General features: G+C 34.8%; 1 protein-coding gene across 1 annotated transcript in view; it reads right to left on the reverse strand.

Annotated features, from left to right (window-relative positions):
- Nucleotides 1-19,886, reverse strand: part of COL24A1 (collagen type XXIV alpha 1 chain) — a 346,701-nt gene that overhangs the window by 309,731 nt on the left and 17,084 nt on the right. Inside the window, exon 3 of the mRNA XM_053655519.1 lies at nt 5,634-6,988. Coding sequence (XP_053511494.1) covers nt 5,634-6,988 — 1,355 coding nt within the window. The remainder of the gene's footprint in view (nt 1-5,633; nt 6,989-19,886) is intronic.

Here is a 19,886-nt window from a genome sequence, read left to right on the forward strand (position 1 = left end):
TTCCAAGTACAGAGAAACTTTGGAGTAAGAAAAGATGTTGAGAGATGACCAAAAACAAAACAAAAAACAAAACCTCCTCAGGCTTCAAACCTTGGACAGGCTACAGATATCTAAATGTTTATCAGTTATAAAAGTTCATTTGAACAATCCTTTGACTACAGTGATGAGGTTTAAAGAAAGACGAAAGCCACAGGAGACAATTCATGACCCAGTAAAGACCCAGGTCCAAATGGTCAAAAGGAAGGAAGGTAGAGCTGGACAGGAAGAACCCATCATTTGTAAGCTATCCAACCAAATCTTACCACGATTTCTAGGGGATAGAAGACAAGAGTCGAAATCCTCATATCACTTCTCAGAGAGCCTTTAATACAAAGGGCTTCACAACAAACTGTATGTGAAATGAGAGGAGAGATGTCTCTCAGTAGAGGAGAAAATAAATATAAGATGATGTTTAAGGCAGCAGCTTAAATTTGAATTTCTGTACCACTCCACATTACTTCTTTTTGCCTATACCTATACTGTTCTAAAATAAATAGTGGCCCAGATAGAGTCATCTTTATTTTAAAGTTGAGTAATAACTAGGAAGAAACCAGAAAGGGAACTATGCACAGGTATTGAGGAGAAGGGGGAGTATGAGGATAGAAACATAAATTAAAAGTAGAGTAAAAACATTTACAAAAGGAATTAATTGCTCTATGCAACAGAGAACGGTTCAGTCATAGAGTTCACTATAGATTCAAAGAATTTCAAAATGCCAATTTTCTATAAAAAGAGAGCTTAAAGAAAAGTTACAAGAGATAAAAATAGCAACCAAGGTAATTAAATGAACCAGAGGAGTTAAGGAAAGATACAAAAAACAAAAAGAAACCATTGCAGATGAAAACCATGTCAGAAGCAATAAAAACTGATGAAATACAACTGAAAAATCAATAAAGACATATGGATGTAGGATAACTCAGTTTACACAAAATGAAATAGAAAAAAGCAATCAGGCTACAGATATCTAAATGTTTATAGAAAAGGTCATAAATATGTTACAAAGGACATTCAACATAAGCATATCAGTGTGTCTAAAAAAACATTAAAAAGTGGGAAAATGCTTGAGAATATAAGGAGGATTTTCTATAATAATATAAAATAATCTTCAGATCAAAGAAAAATGACACAGACTTTAATAGGTGTAATGGACTTCAAAGACAATGAAATAACTGCATAGAGATAGAGAGGGAAAAACAGTCATCTATGAGCAGAAAATCTGGCTGCCCTCAGACTTCAGACAGTAACATCAGTTCAAGAAATAGTAGAGCAATCCCCACAAAGGTCATCATTTTATCATCATTCAGTCTCTCCTTGGCTTTCTAAAATCCACACTATGCTGAATGAAATAGGATTGTCAAAGCTGAACAGTGACTTTCCCATCAGAAGAGCCCATGGATTTCCTCCACCTATTCTCAGTCCTTACCCTCTGACTTCTCTGTGACTTTCAGCACTGCCGATCAGTTTCTCCTCATATCTGTCTTCTTTGGCTTTGGGTATGATACACTATATTCTTTCCCATCTGACTGGTCCTTCACATTTCTGCTCTTTTTTTTGTAACCCAAAATCAATTATTCCTCATGATTTGGATTCCGACCTTGAGTCAAACTCCTTTCCTTGAAGTTATCCAACCTTATAGCTTCAACTACAATGTTGATGGGAAAACTCCCAAATATATATCCCCTACAATGACTTCTCTTTTTACTTCAGCTTCTTCAACTTTTCCAACAGCTTACTGAATTGCCAACAAAACTTAATGTTTTAACTTAGTTTCTTTTTTTATTTTATGCTTTCATCTAATTCAACAATTGACAGTCGTATATGTAACATGAATACGTATAAATCACTTTCAAGCTACCTACTCTTTTTTGCATTTAATTTTAATTTTCTAAATTTTTTAATTTTAATTGTTGTTCAAGTATAGTTTTCTGTCTTTTACTCCCATCTCAGCCTGCCCACTCAGCCCTCCCCCTCCCTCGCATTTTCACACCCCCCCCAGTTTTTGTCCATGTGTCTTTTATATTTGTTCCTGTAAACTTTTCCCCTGAAATTCCCTCCCCTCTTCCCTCTGGTCACTATCACTCTGTTAACTTAGTTTCTTTTCCTAAAATCAACTTCCTTTCTTAATCATTATTTTTAGTAATAGTATCACCATTCTCTCAATGTACAGGATTAAAACCAGTTGTCTGATTCTCTTTCTTTTTTAACTTCATCCCTAGGTCCAATGAATTTACTAGTTCTACCAAACATTCCTTTAAAATATCTCTTGAATACCACCTTTCTTTTCCATTTTCACTGCTGTCTTCCTAATGTCCTAGTCTTATAACAACAAGGTAATAGGAACTTCCTGTCTGGACACTGCTATCAGACTGAACCTCCTATTAATATGCCTGCTCAGAAATCTACAAACCCCCCCATTGAGAAGATGGAGTTAGAGTTGTCACTTCAACAATCAAGACTCCCCACAACCTGACATCTAGGTTGGGTCTTACATTTGTTTAACATTATTCAGCCTAACATTGTGAAAGAGTTGGAGCTTTAGAGGCAGAAAACCTGGCACTAAATCCTGGCTCTATCACCTATTAGTAATGTGGTTATGGGCAAGTATTATTAACTTTCTCTGGCCTTTAGTTTATTCAGCTGAAAAAATGAGGATAATAATGCCAACCTTACAAAGTTCTTTTAAAATAAGATAATAAATGGAAAGGATATGGCAGAGTGTCTGCCACAAAGTAAAAACTCAATAAATGATCGTATTCTGCTACTTTTCCTATATAAAAAATATGTAAGTTCCTTTCACCTACCAAAATCATATCCATTTTTTGGGACCCAGGTTATAACTAACGTTGTCCACAAGAACATATCCTAACAGCCCAGCCTTAAGTGATCTTTCTTAGAGATCCCCTCAAAAATATTTTTCTTACCTTTGAACATATATATGCTATATATTTAGTTTGTATTTCTCAGTAGCATTTATCTAACTTTCCCATGAGATATAATACATGTACTTCTTACAGCCCAATATTGAAATGTACACTCCTTCTGAGCAGTCATTGTTTTCCACAAACTCTGTGTTTCTGTTTTACTCATAGTAGAGACTACACAAATTTCAACTGAAAATTATTGTTTTATCTACCAATGTTGAATTGACTGTTTTTGGTTTTATAGAAGAGATTAATGTTCATCTTATCATACTGATTTTTTTCTGAAGAATTGTATCCATAACAAATATTGTATCCATACTTGTTTAATATGACCTACCCAGTAGCTCAGTTTGATTATTATTATGTTTGTAATTAATTGTCATAGCTAAAAAGAGTTTATTTTTGCCAGGTGGTGAAAAACAAATACCATAAGATCTCACTTTTGAGTGGACCCTAATCAACAGAACAAACAAGGAAGCAAAATATAACTAGAGACACTGAAATTAAGGAAAAAACTGACAATAACCAGAGGGGAGGTGGGAGGGTGTAATTCAGGGGAAGGGGAAAAGTTTTCAGGAACAATTATAAAGGACACATGGACAAAACCAAAAGAGGTGGAATCAGGGGAAGGAGGTGGGGATGGCTGGGGTGGGGGGAGTAATGGGAGGTAAACATAGACAACTGTACTTGAACAACAATAAAATGATTTATAAAAAACAAACAAATAAAAAATAAAGACTTTATTTCTCTAATAATATATTCTTCAGGTTTTATTTGAAAACTTTTAAGCATTCATTCTAATAAGAGTTGCTCAAGATGTAATGAATCACTTCAAGTAGTAACCACAAAGGAAACATAAGCTAAGTGGCAACATCTTCTCCCAGTCTATATTCTGTGGTTTCTGGAACTAAACCAATGACTTATCATTTATTTTCATCAAAATATACTTTGAGATATATTTTGATGTTCTTGCAATTAAAAATTTAATTTCTAAAGACATTAAAATTAAGGTAGAGATATAAAAGGCAAAAACAATGTTTTTCATGTTATGATTTTAAATACATTTACATGAGTTTTAAATCATTTAAAAATTCTTCAAATGGTCATCTTTAATTGCACCCACACAACAAAAGAATTTCAGAGCTCAAAAAATCAGTCTATTATCTCACAGCTTTCTTCATATATTATTAAATAAGTGACTTGGCTGGATTTTCTACTGACTGAACTGATGGGCTGACAGATTTTTTTGTCTGAGGTAGATGGAGCTTCTATTAATCCAGAAGTGCAAACTGACTATATCATTAAAGGTTAAGTGAAATATGTTACTGACAGTACTTCATAGAAATTAAAATATTTTATTTAGAATGATAACATAGGAGGTTGCTTTTTCCCCATCAATGATTCACTACAAAATTATGTGTATTTAAAATAAATTTTCACAATGAGATACCATTTTACACCAGTCAGGATGGCTATCATAAACAAAGCAATAAACAACAAATGTTGGAGAGGTTGTGGGGAAAAGGGGACCTTAGTTCACTGTTGGTGGGATTGCAGACTGGTACAACCATTATGGAGAACAGTATGGAATTTTCTCAGAAAAATAAAAATCGACCTGCCTTTTGACCCAGCAATTCCACTGCTAGGATTATATCCCAAGAATCCTAAAACATCAATTTCAAAGAACCTATGCACCACAATGTTCATAGCAGCACAATTTACAATAGCCAAGAGTTGGAAGCAACCTAGGTGCCCATCAGTAAATGAATGGATCAAAAAATTGTGCTACATATACACAATGGAATTCTATGCAGCAGAGAGAAAGAAGGAGCTACTACCCTTTGCAACAACATGGATGGAACTGGAAAGCATTATGCTGAGTGAAGTAGGCCAGGCATTGAAGGACAAATACCATATGATCTCACCTTTAACAGGAAGCTAAATAACAAAATAAACAAGCAAACAGAATAAAAACAAAGACACTAAAATAGAGAACAAGTGGGCAGCGACCAGAGGGGAGAGGGAAGGGAATTTAAGGGGAAAAACGAGGAGGGATTTTGAAGAACAAGTATGAAAGACACAGGGATGAGGTCTGTGGGGAGGGGGGGGATGGGAGGGAGGTGGGGAGACGGGGCGGAGGGGGGGTTGGGATGGGAGAAATTGACAAAAGAAAACTGTACTTGAAAAATAACTCAATAAATTAAAAAAAATAAAATAAATTTTCACTCTATTTTTAGAGCATTTGATGCTATTGTGCTAAAACAATACTGAAGTGGTATTTTTTTAGTCTACTATAACTTTTATATCCTTCTCCTAACATGACTATGCATTAAGCTTATGTTTTTTTTTTTTACTGAAAAAGGCTGGTCTATGCTTAGCAGTTGAATTCCTGGTTGAATTTCAACTGAACAAGAAAAACATATAGCTTACTCACCACTTTTCCAGAATTAAGTAACCTTTTCAGTCTGCCAATATAAACCAAAAAGAAACAGTACACTATTTGTGCCAGAGTTGCATTCTGGTTGGATGTATTATCACAACCATAAATTCAATCACTGCAGCCAGGACACATTTCTGAGACAGATCTGATCCATTCTGTGTTGTTCAATCTAGAAAATTCTTTTTGAAACATATGGTAACGTAGTGCATTAAGACATTTAAAAAACAACTTACGGGAGGTCCAGTGTCCCCTTTCGGCCCTCTCAGATTCTCCATTTCGATCATTGTATTAAGATCCTCATAATAATAATAATAGTCATAAAGCTCACTTTCATAGTTATTTTCAGTGGGGTAAGTAGCATCAGGATCAATTTCACCTTCCTTCCTTAGATCAAGATGATTATCCACAGGTGGCTCATCCGTTGCTCTGTATAAGGTTGCATTTAAAATCTGTTGGAGTTCCATGAGTTCATTAGTGTGTAGATTTGCTGTGATAGCATTCTTGAGGTTGGTAGCTGTACCTTGTTTTCTGTGTGGAAGAAGAGATGATATCTTCTTAAACAGTGACGTACCAGTTACTCCATCACTATGTTGTGTGATATTGCTGGACGAATTTGAGAGAGAGCTGAATTTCTCCTTGATATTTGTTCTTGCCTCACCGAGGAGATGATGGGTCCTTGACAGGTTCGAATGTGTCTGAGTATATTCCTCAGTAATGATTTCCTTGTCCTGAATCCCATGGCTCCCAAGATCCACAGCAGACACATTCCCTGAATGAAGAGAAGTTAACTGAGATCTTGGTATCTGGTGTTCTTGTTGATTAGGTGCTATGGCAGATTCATTGTTGATGATATTTGGAATGCTTTCGCCTTTGGTAAGTGTGTCTTGTGACAGTACTTCTTCACCAAATTGTTTAGGCAACCGAGAGTTTTCTGGTATCTTAGCTAGTCCAATAGTTGCATGAAAAAGGCTTGTCCCAGGGAGACACTGCTGTTTCACATGTTTGCAATAGTCTGCAGATGCTTCGGTAGTAGGAATAATATCCAACTGACATACTATCCCTTCAAAATGCACAGAATTATTATTCATACTTCCTAAGGTAAACACACTGTTGGAGTCAAATGTCTGAACTTCTGAAAGAGTCTCTCCGCTAAAATATTTCTTTCCACACTCAACAAACATTGAGATAACTTGGCTTCCAATAGTGATGGCAAATGAGTGCCATTGCTCATCATGAACACTGTAGTTGAAAACTATAGCCTGCTTTCCTCCAAAGTGTATCAGTAATTTTCTAGGTAATAATTGAACTCCTAATTGCAGTCTATTTTTATTTCTAATGCTGAAGAGAAATGCATTGTTCACTCTATGTGACTGTAACCCGATTAATATTGTAAATGGATGTCCTAAGTTGACTGGTAAAATTTTCACAAGAGGTGATTCAATATAAGCATCATTTGTTAAAATGACACCTGATTCTGTTAAATGGATTCCCTGAGGTAATGGTGTAGATGATGATGGTACAGCAGTCAGTGATGATGAGTGTCTTACATCTTTGCTTCCAAGGCCTAGTTGATGAAGAATATCTATGCCTGAAAATTAAAAAGAGAGAGAGAAAGACTCTTACTATTATGCATTCATGTGTTCATATAAATGTTTGAGTATGAGAAAATCTTCCTTGCCTGTATCAGTAGTAATCCCTAAAATAAGCATCTTCTATCAATAACTAGTAGGTAATGAGAGATACAGAGAGGGAAAGTGAAAACTTATACTTCATAATTTTAAAAATGTACACCCACGTACACATGCACACACACCACCCAGTATCCCTATGCCTGAAATTAATTATTAAATAAACGTTATCTGATTTTCCCAATCAATTAAGAATCTTATTTTTTATATCTATCAGTATATATGTTCAAAGTTTCCCAGATGTCATTTACTTTTTTAATTTAGAACTTAACATGTGATGACATCTATGTTAAAGAGAAGCCGGGGATATACAAAAAGAAGTTTATAATTTGGAAACCATTTTATAAATTAAGCTGTAGTTTGAAAACTATAATTTTTCAGGTTGTATTCCTTTCTAACCACCATGGAATTTATAAATCACAAAAGAGTTCTCCTTATGCCTGTGAGGTATATAAAGTACTCAGTCACCTTGATATCTCCCGGACAAGTGAACTTAAATTCCTATTGCATGCGATCAGCATGCTTTTCTCTCCCTTCCAGGTTTTTCTGTTTCCCATATTTTTCTCAGTCCTCTACAATAATTTTATATAATCTGTAGACTTTTTTCAATATTTATTATGTAACATAGATTATTTATAATATGGATTTTATATAATTATACATTTTTCAGGTTTATTTTTTACTATAATGTTACTAATTACATATTGCTTACCTCCCTTACCCAGTTAGAAACTCTGGTAAAACAGATTCTGGGTCTGATTCATTAGTGAATATCTACCATCCCCACCTTGCAAATAGTTCTATAATTTCTGAATGAATGAATTTGCCCCATCAGAATCTAATCAGATATAATATTTATCTCTAGAGGCCTATAAGATTAAATACCATTTGCAAAGAATGAGAGATCCTTTCTTAAAGACGTAGAGTAGCTTTGCAGCCATATGATTTTTATTATCCTTTGGCTTATAACTTTCCCATCTGTATCTTTACATATATTATATAATAATTTTCAACAGGAAATGTCAAAGAACTATGAATTCATATAACTGTGATAAGTAAGGAAAAATCAAAGTTTTAAAGATTAGCCAGGAACACTTTAAATCATCTTAGTTTTCCTTTTATAGAAAATTAGAAGATATTTATATTTTATGTTTATTACAAATAGCAAACATAATGGCATATATCACACCCAAATCTGACAACTATGTACAACAATGAAAGAATTACTGAATTTCACTCTTGCATAACCTAGCAATACAATTAAAGCATTTTCTCGAGTGATTTATAAAATGCACAAATGTTTTAAGGTTAGAAACACCATCACTTATTTCTTATTTATTTATAAAGTAGTTGTAATTTAATAATAGTTTTAATTGATATGTGTTTGTATATAAGATACAAAAAAATCAATATCTAAGATATTGTGTCTCTCAAACTTTTCCACCAAAATATTCCTAACAGCAATTTAGAATTACATGCTTCTCCAGGAATTTAGGGGAATATTTTAAAGAGGCCCATAAAAACACAACACAAAAAAGTAGCTTTGACTTCTTGTATGTTTAGAATTATACTTTGTGAAAAATTTTAATATTACTCCATAATTTGGCTATGTTTATTTTAATATAAAGCAAATTACCACCTAAGTCAGTTAACTACTCTCATCCCAATATTTACAATGCTGAAACACCTACTATATTTAGTCTGTGACTTTGGGTACTCTAGCCCAGCGCTACCTGCCTCTGAGGGTATGCATACCTCAGTATGCATACTCCTCAGTAAGGAGTGAACTACGCAATAAACACTGCTACTGTGGAAACCACAATGCTTGAAGAATATCTAATCATAAAGCGTGTGAAAGTCATCACTCTGTGATGCAAGACAGGCTATTTGTACACAAAGGAAAAACCACACTTAGGTAGTGCGATATCAGTGGCTGCTCCTTATCCAAAGACAACCTCTTCTTGCATTTAACAATAACCCTGACTATCTATCACCTCAAAATTCTGATTCTATTAAAAGGAAATATTTGGGGGAAGAATATTATTTGAAAACTTTAGAATACACACACATATATGGTATATACATATACATATATATAATATATAGTATAATAATGTATATATATTATTCAATTTACTGTTCAATAAATATCCTGTTATTGAACCATCCTTGCATTTCTAAAAATCTACTTGATGGATGTATATTACATTTTGATATTATAATAGACTTTTTTAACATTGACAAATATTTCATATGAGCACATTGGGGGTTTTTGTGATAGTCAAAAATATGGTGGGTTTTTTAAGTAAAATGGGAAATACTTCAAACATACAGTAAAATATATAATTTCTATATGTAGCATCTGTCTTAAATGTTAACATTTTGTTACATTTGCTACCATTCTCTCTTTTCTGTTATTTATTTATTGAATGTATTGCAGTGACATTTTTTAATAAGATTATATAGGTTTTGAGTGCAAACATTTTTAATTCTTGAAGACTGGTCTGTGGTTTTACTCTTATTGTACTATTTTTATCAAACTATACTATTAAAGTTTAATTGTTTTTTGAGGTATGGAATTTTAAATACCTTTAGAATTATCTTTTTTTCCCCTCATGAGTTGCATAAAACTCAAATGCAAACCAAACTTGTCATATTGGCTTCTTCATTGATAGCTCTTTCCTTTTGTAATCTCTTTAATGTTCATTGATTTATTCTAATTGTCAATGACATCTTGAATTAATTTTAGAAATTTATATTTGTCTATGAAGTAATAGCTTTCTTCTAGGGTTTTGAATGTATTACCCAAATATCTTCATGTAACATTTCTTTACAATTCCATCTTCTTATTTCTGTGATTCTCTTATAATGTTCCAATGTTGAATATTTTGTTATTTTTGTTCTTTTGTTAAGTTAGTATCATTACTGATTATTTTAAAAGATTTTTTATTCTTTTTAGGTTTTTTTGTTTTCTATGTCATTAATTAGTGTACGCATTTATATTAATTATTTATCCTATTTTCTTTTGGTTTACTTTACTCTTTTTCTAATTTCTGAGAATGAGTACTTAGTTCTTTATTTATATGACATCAAAGCTATAAATTTTTTGAGTATTGCTTTATATGTATCCTATAGAATATGATATTTTTTTGGTATTTTCATTATTGTTGTTATTCTAGAAACTATGCAGATTTTGCTTTTATTTTTCCACTTATCCAAATTATTTAATAAAAAAATTTTAATTCCCAGATAGAATGGTTTGTTGTTTTCTGGTTTTATTACTAAATAGTAAGTTAATAATACTGTAATAAGAGAACAGTATTTAATCTGCACTTTCTATTTTTGATACATCATTGCAAATGGTCAGTTTTCAATAGTGTTTGATAAGCACTTGCAAAGATGTTTCAGGGTACAGAATTTAATACTACTTAGCTGGACCTCACTGTTTCTTTATTTCTATACTTCATAGCCTCATTTATTTTTATACAATTAATGTGTCATGAACAAGAGGTAAAGAAAGTCTACACCACCCATATATTTGGCATTTTATCTCATGAGGTCTTAGCTTTATGAGTATTGATGCATATAGAATATTGGTATATTTATGAATGTTATGCATATATAGCCATAATATTCATTTATCAATTTGGTATTGTACTTCTCTACATTATCAAAGAACTTCTATGTGTGGTTTTGGTATAATTTCTACCTTATCTGGTATTAAGACTAAGCCCCCTTTCCTCACTTTTTTGTTTGCATTGGTCTGATACACCTTTGCCCATGCTTTTATTTTCACTTACTTGGAAACATTGTGTTATAGGTAAAAAAGGAAGATTTTGATTTATTTTGTGATCTAACCTGAAATTTTTTATTTGAGTATCAAAATTAAATCTATTTATACTTATTTATGGGATGATTTAATGTCATTTTACTTTGTTTTCCCACTACTTTTTTGTTTCTTTTTTTTATGTAGCTCCTTTGAGATTTAGAAAGGTTTATATTTTTATTATAAGGGTTACCTTTAAAATTATGAATGTATACAATGTCCCTAGCCTCTTTATCTGGATGTATCTCTTACTTCTTTCCTGCAAACAACTTTTCTTTTTCCCCTTCTCCCTCACCATCTAATATCAATCAACAGAATTTTCTTTCTTAGTATTTACCTTTTTACTATTAAATATTCTTATAGTATTTTTATTGGATAATATTATTTAATTCTACATATGTGCTAATCAGCAAACTCAGTCTACATCCTGTCTTTTTTCCCTCTTCACCACCTGTTTTTGGTGGTTGTACCATTCCTTCACCATGAGTGCATATGGTGTTCACATTCTGTTCTAGTTCCACATTTTCTTCTGGTAAGTAGAGGCAGTTTTTGCAGTTGTTTTCTCAGTCATTTCCTCTTTGCTGAAGTTTATCCTCTATTAGTTTCCTCAAGAATAGTTCATGGGAACATTTTCTGAGTGTTTGACTTTTTAGAATTGTTTGTTGATAACACCATACCTTAAGTTTAATTAGATAAAAATTCTTTGCTGAGATTTTATTTCATCGAATTTCTTAAGGATAGGTGTTGAATGTTATAAAAGTCAGAAGTGAACTTTTTTCCTCCTTTTAAGTGACTTGATTTCCCCCCACCAGGCCCCAAAGAGCTGTTCTTTACCTGTGAAGTGCAGCGATTGTATTAGACTACGGCTTCGTTCTGATCATTCTGGATGTTTCCATGCATGTGCCCATTTGTTGTATAGATTGAAGTTTTGTTATTGCTGTTTTTTACTTCAGTAAAGTTTTCATGAGTTGTATCCTTGAATATCTAATCTATTTTATAGCTTTGGTTTTCTTCAAAAAATTCTCTTATGAGTATGTTGAATCTCCACTGCTATCTTCCATATCTACAATTTTGCTATATCTTAAAATATGTCCTTTATCTTCAGTTACACTTATTTGCTTTTCCTCATTTCTATCTTTTTTGTTTCCTACAATGTCTAATCTCCTTGTGCTCACTCCAATTTCATCTCACTTTATAAAAAGTTTTTTCCTATGACTTCTTTTCTGAGTTTTACAAGCTCACAGTTCATATCCTTTTAATGTCTTGCCATCTTTTCCTTTTTCTGAGTTCTTATATTTTGTTTTATGATCTTCATTCATAGAGGTGATTTTTTACCTGCACATTCTCATTTTTGCTGTTTTTACCGACATTTACCTTGTTGCATCTTTCTATAGGTGCTGTGCCAACTGCTTGTATGTACTATTTCATGGCCCGGACGTTTACAGAAGGGTGCTGGGGAGAGAAGAGGAAAGCCCATGCCTTCCAAATCTCAAAACCCAAAGACACTGTTTCAGCACTAACCATTTCCTTCTCAAATGACCCCCTAATATAGCTCCATCTCCTTCTCTGAACCAGTCCTAGTGCAGGAGAACTTCTACAGCCAGCCTGCTCACACTCCTAACTGTCCTTTCCATGTATCTTCGCCCACTGGTATATGATTAAGAATGAATGTTTCACCGTAAGTCAGATTTTTGCATTTTCTGAAGTAGGTCCCCAGTGAGACACTTAGCTATGATCTGTGCTTCTTTCTTGTAGTTTCTTCTGGGAAGCTTCTGTCCTCCTGAGATTCTACGGCACCTGTTTTATTCAAAGGCTTAAAAAAGATTAAGTTCTTCAGGGTGTGCTCCCCACTTTAGGAAATTTGATTTTGCTGGTGCTTTCTGACATCTTCCTGTTCACTTCACTCCATATGGCATCTGCTTTCCTCAGCATATTTTGGGAGACTGCAGATTATATCAGTCCCCTCGTTTTTCTAAAAATGGAATTTTTAGGTTTATTATATCATTCATGTTGTTTCTTTTGTTTAATATCCATAAACAAAAGTGGGATTATAATATCTCATGGTTTCAAGTTTATACTTGAAGTCTATACCCATTTTATAGATAAGAAATCTGAGGCCCAGAGATATTAAATAACTTAATAAAGATCACATAGCTGACAAATAATAGATCTGAGCCCTATCAGCCTGATGTCAAAGTCTGCAATCTTGGCCCCACCAGGCTGCCTCGCAGCCACTGTCTTCTCCAGGCCGCACTGCACCTCCCTCGATGAGCCTCAGTAGTCACAGCAGGGCTATTTTTCCCCACAAAAATCTCACAGTGGGGGATATTCTCTTAGTAGCCACTAGAGTAGGTACTGGATGTTGAATGTAATTATTATTCTGGTTTTACATTTTCAAATCTTAGTGTGAATATGTTTAGCAAATCCTTGAGCAGATATTGCTAGAAGAGAGTAGAGAGTAACTCTAAAGAGTGAAGGCACAGATGAAAGGGAGTGGGGAGAAGAGGCAGAAGAAAGAAAGGCCTCCATCCAAGGACAGACTTTTGACCATCAGTTTAGGCCTGACGCTGAATATCACAAAATTGCAAATTTGAGGTTAAAGTTAGATATTTGGTACCAATAAATACAGCAAGGAAATACTTAGTTGTCTATCTTAAGTTACTTTTTCATGAGTGGCCCTAACCACATAATCAATCCAGTTTGTGTTGCTAAGGAAATCAGTTACCCTTTAAAAAAACGCTGATTATCAACAAGGGACTTTATCCAGTGCTTTGCATTTCTTAAAGAATAAAACTAATAGCAGCATTTATTAAATTCTTTCTATGTACCAAGCACAAGTCTAAGAACTTTACTGTATTAAGCCACATAATTCTTTTAAAAACTTTACAAGGTAGGCATTATTGTAAACCCCATCAGACAGTTATGAAAAATAAGTGATGGAGAATTTAAACAATTTTCCCAAGGCACTAGGAAGTGCAGAGGCAGAATGTAAACACATGCAGTCCTCTAGAGCCAATCTCTTAGTGTGACAGCTTTTAGAAATGCACATGTGCCCTGGCTCATGTGGCTCAGGGTACTGAGTGCCAGCCTGTGAACCAAGGGATCACTAGTTCAGTTCCCAGTCAGGGCACATGCCTGGGTCAGGGCCAGGTTTCCAGTGGGGGGTGTACAAGAGGCAACCATACATTCATGTTTCTCTCCATCTCTTTCTCCCTCCCTTCCCCTCTCTCTAAAAATAAAAAAAATTAATCTTAAAAAAATGAAAAAAATGAACATGTTATGTGACAGAACTGATTGTATCTCCATCACTCATTTGTTTCTGTGTGTAGAATAAATCATGATGTTACCAAGACAACGCCTTGCTCTTTTTTTACTGTAAACACCAACTTTAATGACTTCATCCAAACCATGGTTTCAATAACCACATATGCTGACTCACAAAACCTCTCTTCTGGGCTTACATATCCAATTGCCTGTTGAATTTATTCAATAGAAATTAGATGTCCCACAAGCACTTCCAACTCAATATACATATTTTTTCCCAAATTTGTTCCTCTTACTGTATGCCTCTCTCAGTGAAGAGCCCCATGGCCACACCAGCTGCTGGAGTAATTTTTGTATAGTATAAATTATATCATGCCACTCTCCTGACCAAAATTCTCCAATGGCTTCCTATTACACTAAAAATACAATTCTAACTCTTCATTCGGTGTGTCAACCTGACATCATCAGTTCTCTTCCTACCTCTCTGATCTCATCCCACCTAACTTTGCTCCAGCCAAACTCGTCTTTTCTACTCCTTAAAACCACTAAACTCATTTTTATTTATTTATATTTTTAATATATTTTATTAATTATGCCATTACAATTGTTCTATTTCCCCCTTCATTCCCCTCCATCCTGCATACCCCCTTCCCCACCATTCCTTCCTTTAGTTTATATCCATGTGTCTCAAGTTCTTTAGATTCTATATTTCCCATACTATTCTTGCCCTCCCCCCTATCTATTTTTTACCTATCATCTATGCTACTTATTTTCTGTACCTTCTCCCCCCTTCTCCTTCTCCCACTCCCCTGTTGCTAACCCTCCATGTGATCTTCCTTCCTATGGTTCTGCTCCTGATCTAGCTGTCCTCTTAGTTTGCTTCTGTTTTAGGTGTGGTTGTTAATACCTGTGAGTTTGCTGTCCTTTCACTGTTCATCTTTTTTATCTCCTTTTTCTAAAGTAAGTCCCCTTAACATTTCATATAATAAGGGCTTGGTGATGATGAACTCCTTGAATTTGATCTTATCTGAGAAGCACTTTATCTGCCCTTCCATTCTAAATGAAAGCTTTGCTGAAGAGATCAATCTTGAATGTAGGTCTTTGGATTTCATGACTTGGGATACTTCTTTTCAGCCCCTTCTTGCCTGGAAGGTCTCTTTTGAGAAATCTGCTGACAGTCTGATGGGAACTCCTTTGTAGGTGACTGTCCCCTTAGCTCTTGCTGCTTCTAGGATTCTCTCCTTCATTTTAATCTTGGCTAATATAATGATGATGTTCCTTGGTGTGTTCCTTCTTGGGTCCAACTTCTTTGGGACTGAGCTTCCTGGATTTCCTGGAAGTCTATTTCCTTTGCCAGATTGGGGAAGTTCTCCTTTATTATTTGTTCAAATAAGGTTTCCCCTCATGGCTGTTCCTCTTCCCCTCTGGTACCCCTATAATTCGGATGTTGGAACGTTTAAAGATGTCCTGAAGGTTCCTAAGCCTCTCCTAATTTTTTTTGAATTCTTGTTTCTTCATTCTTTTCTGTTTGGTCATTTTTTTCTTCCTTCTGGTCTCCTACTTTGATTTGAGTCTCAGTTTTCTTTCCATTACTATTGATTTCCTGTGTATTTCCATTCATTTCAATTAGTTTAGCCTTCATATGTTCCTCTAATTTGTGACTAAAATCAACCAGTTCTGTGAGCATCCTGATCACTAGTGTTTTGAACTGTGCATCTGAAAGTTTGGGTATTTATTCATCACTTATATTTATCAGCTCTGAGGCTTTGAGTTGTTCTTGAGCCATGTTTTGATCTGTTCATGCCTGTTAAGTATGAGGAGCAGAGCCTTAGTTGTTCACCAGGGCGGGGCCACCCAGGTTGCTGGTTTGTGATGCTGTATGTGGGGGCGGGGTCAGAGAGGGACAATGGCGGTTCCCTCTGCTGCTTCCTGCCCCTGGGGCCTGCAAGGTCTTCCTCACTGCTAACTCCTTCACCAGTTTATCGGTTTGGCTGAAGGGTTCGTTGTTGTCAGACTTCTGTGTAGTTCAATTTTCTGTGGTTTGGCTGTGTTTTTGTTGCTAAAACTTTGTTGTTTTTAAACTTAGTTGTGCGAGAAAGTGCAGTGCTTCCACCTATGCCTCCATCTTGGCGGAAGTCCCCACTAAACTCATTTTTAATTCATGGTGTTTGCACATAGTGTTCACTCTGCTAAGAGAGCTCTAAACCTTAATTCATTCAGAACTAGGCTCAGATATTACCCTCTCAGAGAGGCCTTCCCTGACCACACTAACTAAAATATAAAATAGTCATCCTCCATGCCCCAGTAACTCTGACTCTAACATCTTACTGTGTTTCATTTTTTTCTTTATAGAATTTAAAATTTAGGAAAAATTATGTATACATAATTTATCTACAAACTTGCCTATTGCTTAGCTCCCTAGTTGAAATGGAAGTCCAGAGGGTAGGACTTCGTCTTGTTTCACTGTTATATTCCAACACACAGAATAATGACTCAACAAAGCAGGCTCACAGTAGATCTTACTTGAATTAATGAATTGATCAATCCTATCATCTAACTCAGAAACCTAGTAATCATCTTTGGTAATTTCTTCCCACCCATTCTCCATATCTTCTCAGTCACCAAGTCCAAAATAAGCTTTAGTGGGGCTCTCTTTACTCTAAGTCAGATTATAATATTAGCCTCTTGATAGATTTCTCTGCCTTTAATAATACACCCTTGTCCAATTCATTACTCATACTACTGCTTGAGAAACCTTTCTAAAATACAGAACAAAATGAACATTTAGTTCATGACACTCCTTTCTATAACACATCAATAGTTCGTATAACTTTTGGTTCAAAACTCAAATTTCTTGTTTTAGCCCTCAGACCCTTAATGATCTAAACCCTGCCTGTGTTTCTAGTCTCACAGCCTAATAAGCTTTCCTCTTTTTAGTTTATGCTAAATTTCAAACATGATAAAAATCCCAAGATCAGAACAGAAATACTCAGAATGCAGGAAAAAAGAATTACACTGTAAGCAAGAGAGTTCATGCTAGTAATAAAAAATAACCATTAAATAAGAATGAAGTGCTCTGGCTCTTTCAGCCTGTGGATGTCCTGTTTCAAAAATCAAAAATCTTTTTACCATTTTCCATCCTCTCACTCCCTAATTAAGAGATTATGACTTCATCCTAAAATAATTTTTGCATTAATTTTTGCATGGAACTATGTGGGCCTATGATACAGTTTTTGACACTGAGCAGATTAACACATAAGAAGATCCTTCTAACCTTGAGTGATATGGTAGCCTTTTTACAAAACTCTCAAGAAATGTGAGTGGATCATTAGGGCCCCCATCTTGATTCCCTTTTTTCAAACTCTTCTTTTTCACTCTTTCCACAATAGCATCCACCCCCACATGCTACATATGTAGTAGAAAATTTAAACTTGCCCAAAGAACAGTCCTGTCTTGGTCCTCAGCTACTGGGAAGTAATCTATAAGCCCTTGAATGTCTTGCCTGATAAAAATATATTTGTTTACCTGGAGGCCTTGGCTCATACCAAATAGTCTAACAAAGTGATTTATAGTGAGGGCTTTGGGTTATGTGGTATTAGTTCAACCTCCAGAGGGTCAGCTGCATGAGCAGTCAACCACATCCATGTGATGGAATCTCAGTAAGGACTCTAGACAATAGTGCTCAGGCAAGCTTCACTGGTTGGCAATATTCCATCACACTGTCACATTTTATTGCTGGGAAAGTTGGCACTGACCATGATTCCCCTGGAAGAGGACAACTGGAAGTTTCACACGTGGGACTTGCCTAGTCCCTGCCCCATGTGTTTCTCCCTTGGACTGATTTTAACCTCTTTCCTCTTCTATAATAAACCATGACTGTGAGTAAAACAGATTTCATTGAGATCCAGAAGGCCTTCTAGAACATTTTTGAGCCTGAAGGTGGTCTTGGGAACCCTCAAACTTGTGGTTAGTTTCAGAAATAAGCATGGTCTTGCAGATTGCCTTCTAATTTACACTAGCCTTTACACATTTTCCCTTTAATGATATATCTTCTCACTCCATGCCATTCTTCGCTCTTGATTTTTTTTACTTTCCTTGAATTTCTTACCATATCAAAGCTTATCTGTGTTTTTTATTAATTCTATCCTTTCAGAGACCCATTAAGTATATCCCTTCATGCCAACTTTACTCATAAGTCAATTTTTTAAAAAAAGGACTCAATTTGAGTGTTACCTCCTCCTGAAGCCTTCAGTATGATTTTTGTTTATTGGCATTTTGTTATATACTAATAACAAGTAGTTCCTCTCCCAGAGTGCTAATAAGATCAGTCTTCTAAGCTTGCAATGCTGATGCTGAAATATTGGCACAGATCTGGCAAACTTGCTTGTCTTTCATTTGAAACTTGTATAGTTGGTAGGATGGATAACATTATCACTAGTTAGAACTCAATAAAGTGCAAAAAGGAAAGCAGAGAGAAGGGTAAAAGGAGAGGAAGACAGAAAATGGGGAGAGGAAGGAAGTGAATGAGGGAGAAAGACAGAAAGAGAGGGAAGGGAAAATGAGAAATCAAGTCTCAGCAGGTAATAAAACTGCTAGTCTCACCCAAGTAATTGACTCTAAATCCAGTGGCTATATAATTGACTCTGTTATGTCTACCTAAAGAAATAGATACAGGAGAACAAATGATCACACTTGTTTTACAAGTACAAAAAAACTGAAAAACCATTTTACCTGTCAATACCAATAAGATTCTATCACAAACTGGAGGAACAAGGGAAGTACTAAGTTTACCCCTCAAAAATGAGATTTTTTTATACATTTCTTACTAATTGATAGTTTTAAAGGCCTTTTAAAAATTACCCAATTTTAAATAAAGAATATAAAATAATAATAGTTAATGAACTATAATAAATAGTGTTAACTCAGTATTAAAGAATTAAATTAATATAGTATAGCACTTAACTTTAATGAATTCTCACTGTTTAAAATTTGTATATGTTTTAGTCAGTAAAGCTCCAGAGCTATACTCTTTCTAGTTTGTAGAAATGAAAAAATGACTATTTAAAATAAAATTATATAAGTTGCAAACAAGAAAGATTGTAGAGACTTCAATATACTTTTCCTTTCCTTTCACACTTACTCAAGTTGACTAAATTACCTAGATAATTGCCCAATATCCACTTTCTATCCTATGTAGTCTAACCCCAATAGCTGGTCAATGCCAGAATCAAGATTCAAATATAGGCTTCCTGGTTGCTAGCTCACTGACTTAAGGAAGTAAAGGAAATTGTTTAAAAACAACTATTTTATTTTATTTTATCAATATTAAGAGTTTATGGGGGAGAAGAGGATCCAGAGTATTTTTTTCTACTAAAATCTATTGTCTGTTAATCATGTAGCAAGCATGCACTTAGCACTTTACATGTGTTATTTCATTTGATCCACACAACAATCATATGTAGTAAGAACAACTATTATCTTCACGTTAGAGTTGCCGACAGTGAGACTCAGAGTATTTTAGGCCCTTGCTCAAGAAAACATAGCTAGTAAACATCGGGACCTGGACATGCACCCAGATTTCTGGCTGCAAACCACCTGTGCTTTAGCATGGCTGTCATACTGGGTATGTAAAAAGTGGCAATTCAGGAGATGAGTGGATCAGAAAACTGTGGTACATTTACACAACGGAATTCTATGCAGCAGAAAGA

The sequence above is a fragment of the Artibeus jamaicensis genome, unplaced genomic scaffold (assembly GCF_021234435.1).
Source record: "Artibeus jamaicensis isolate MK-2021 breed Jamaican fruit bat unplaced genomic scaffold, CSHL_Jam_final scaffold_1019, whole genome shotgun sequence".
Taxonomy (NCBI): domain Eukaryota; kingdom Metazoa; phylum Chordata; class Mammalia; order Chiroptera; family Phyllostomidae; genus Artibeus; species Artibeus jamaicensis.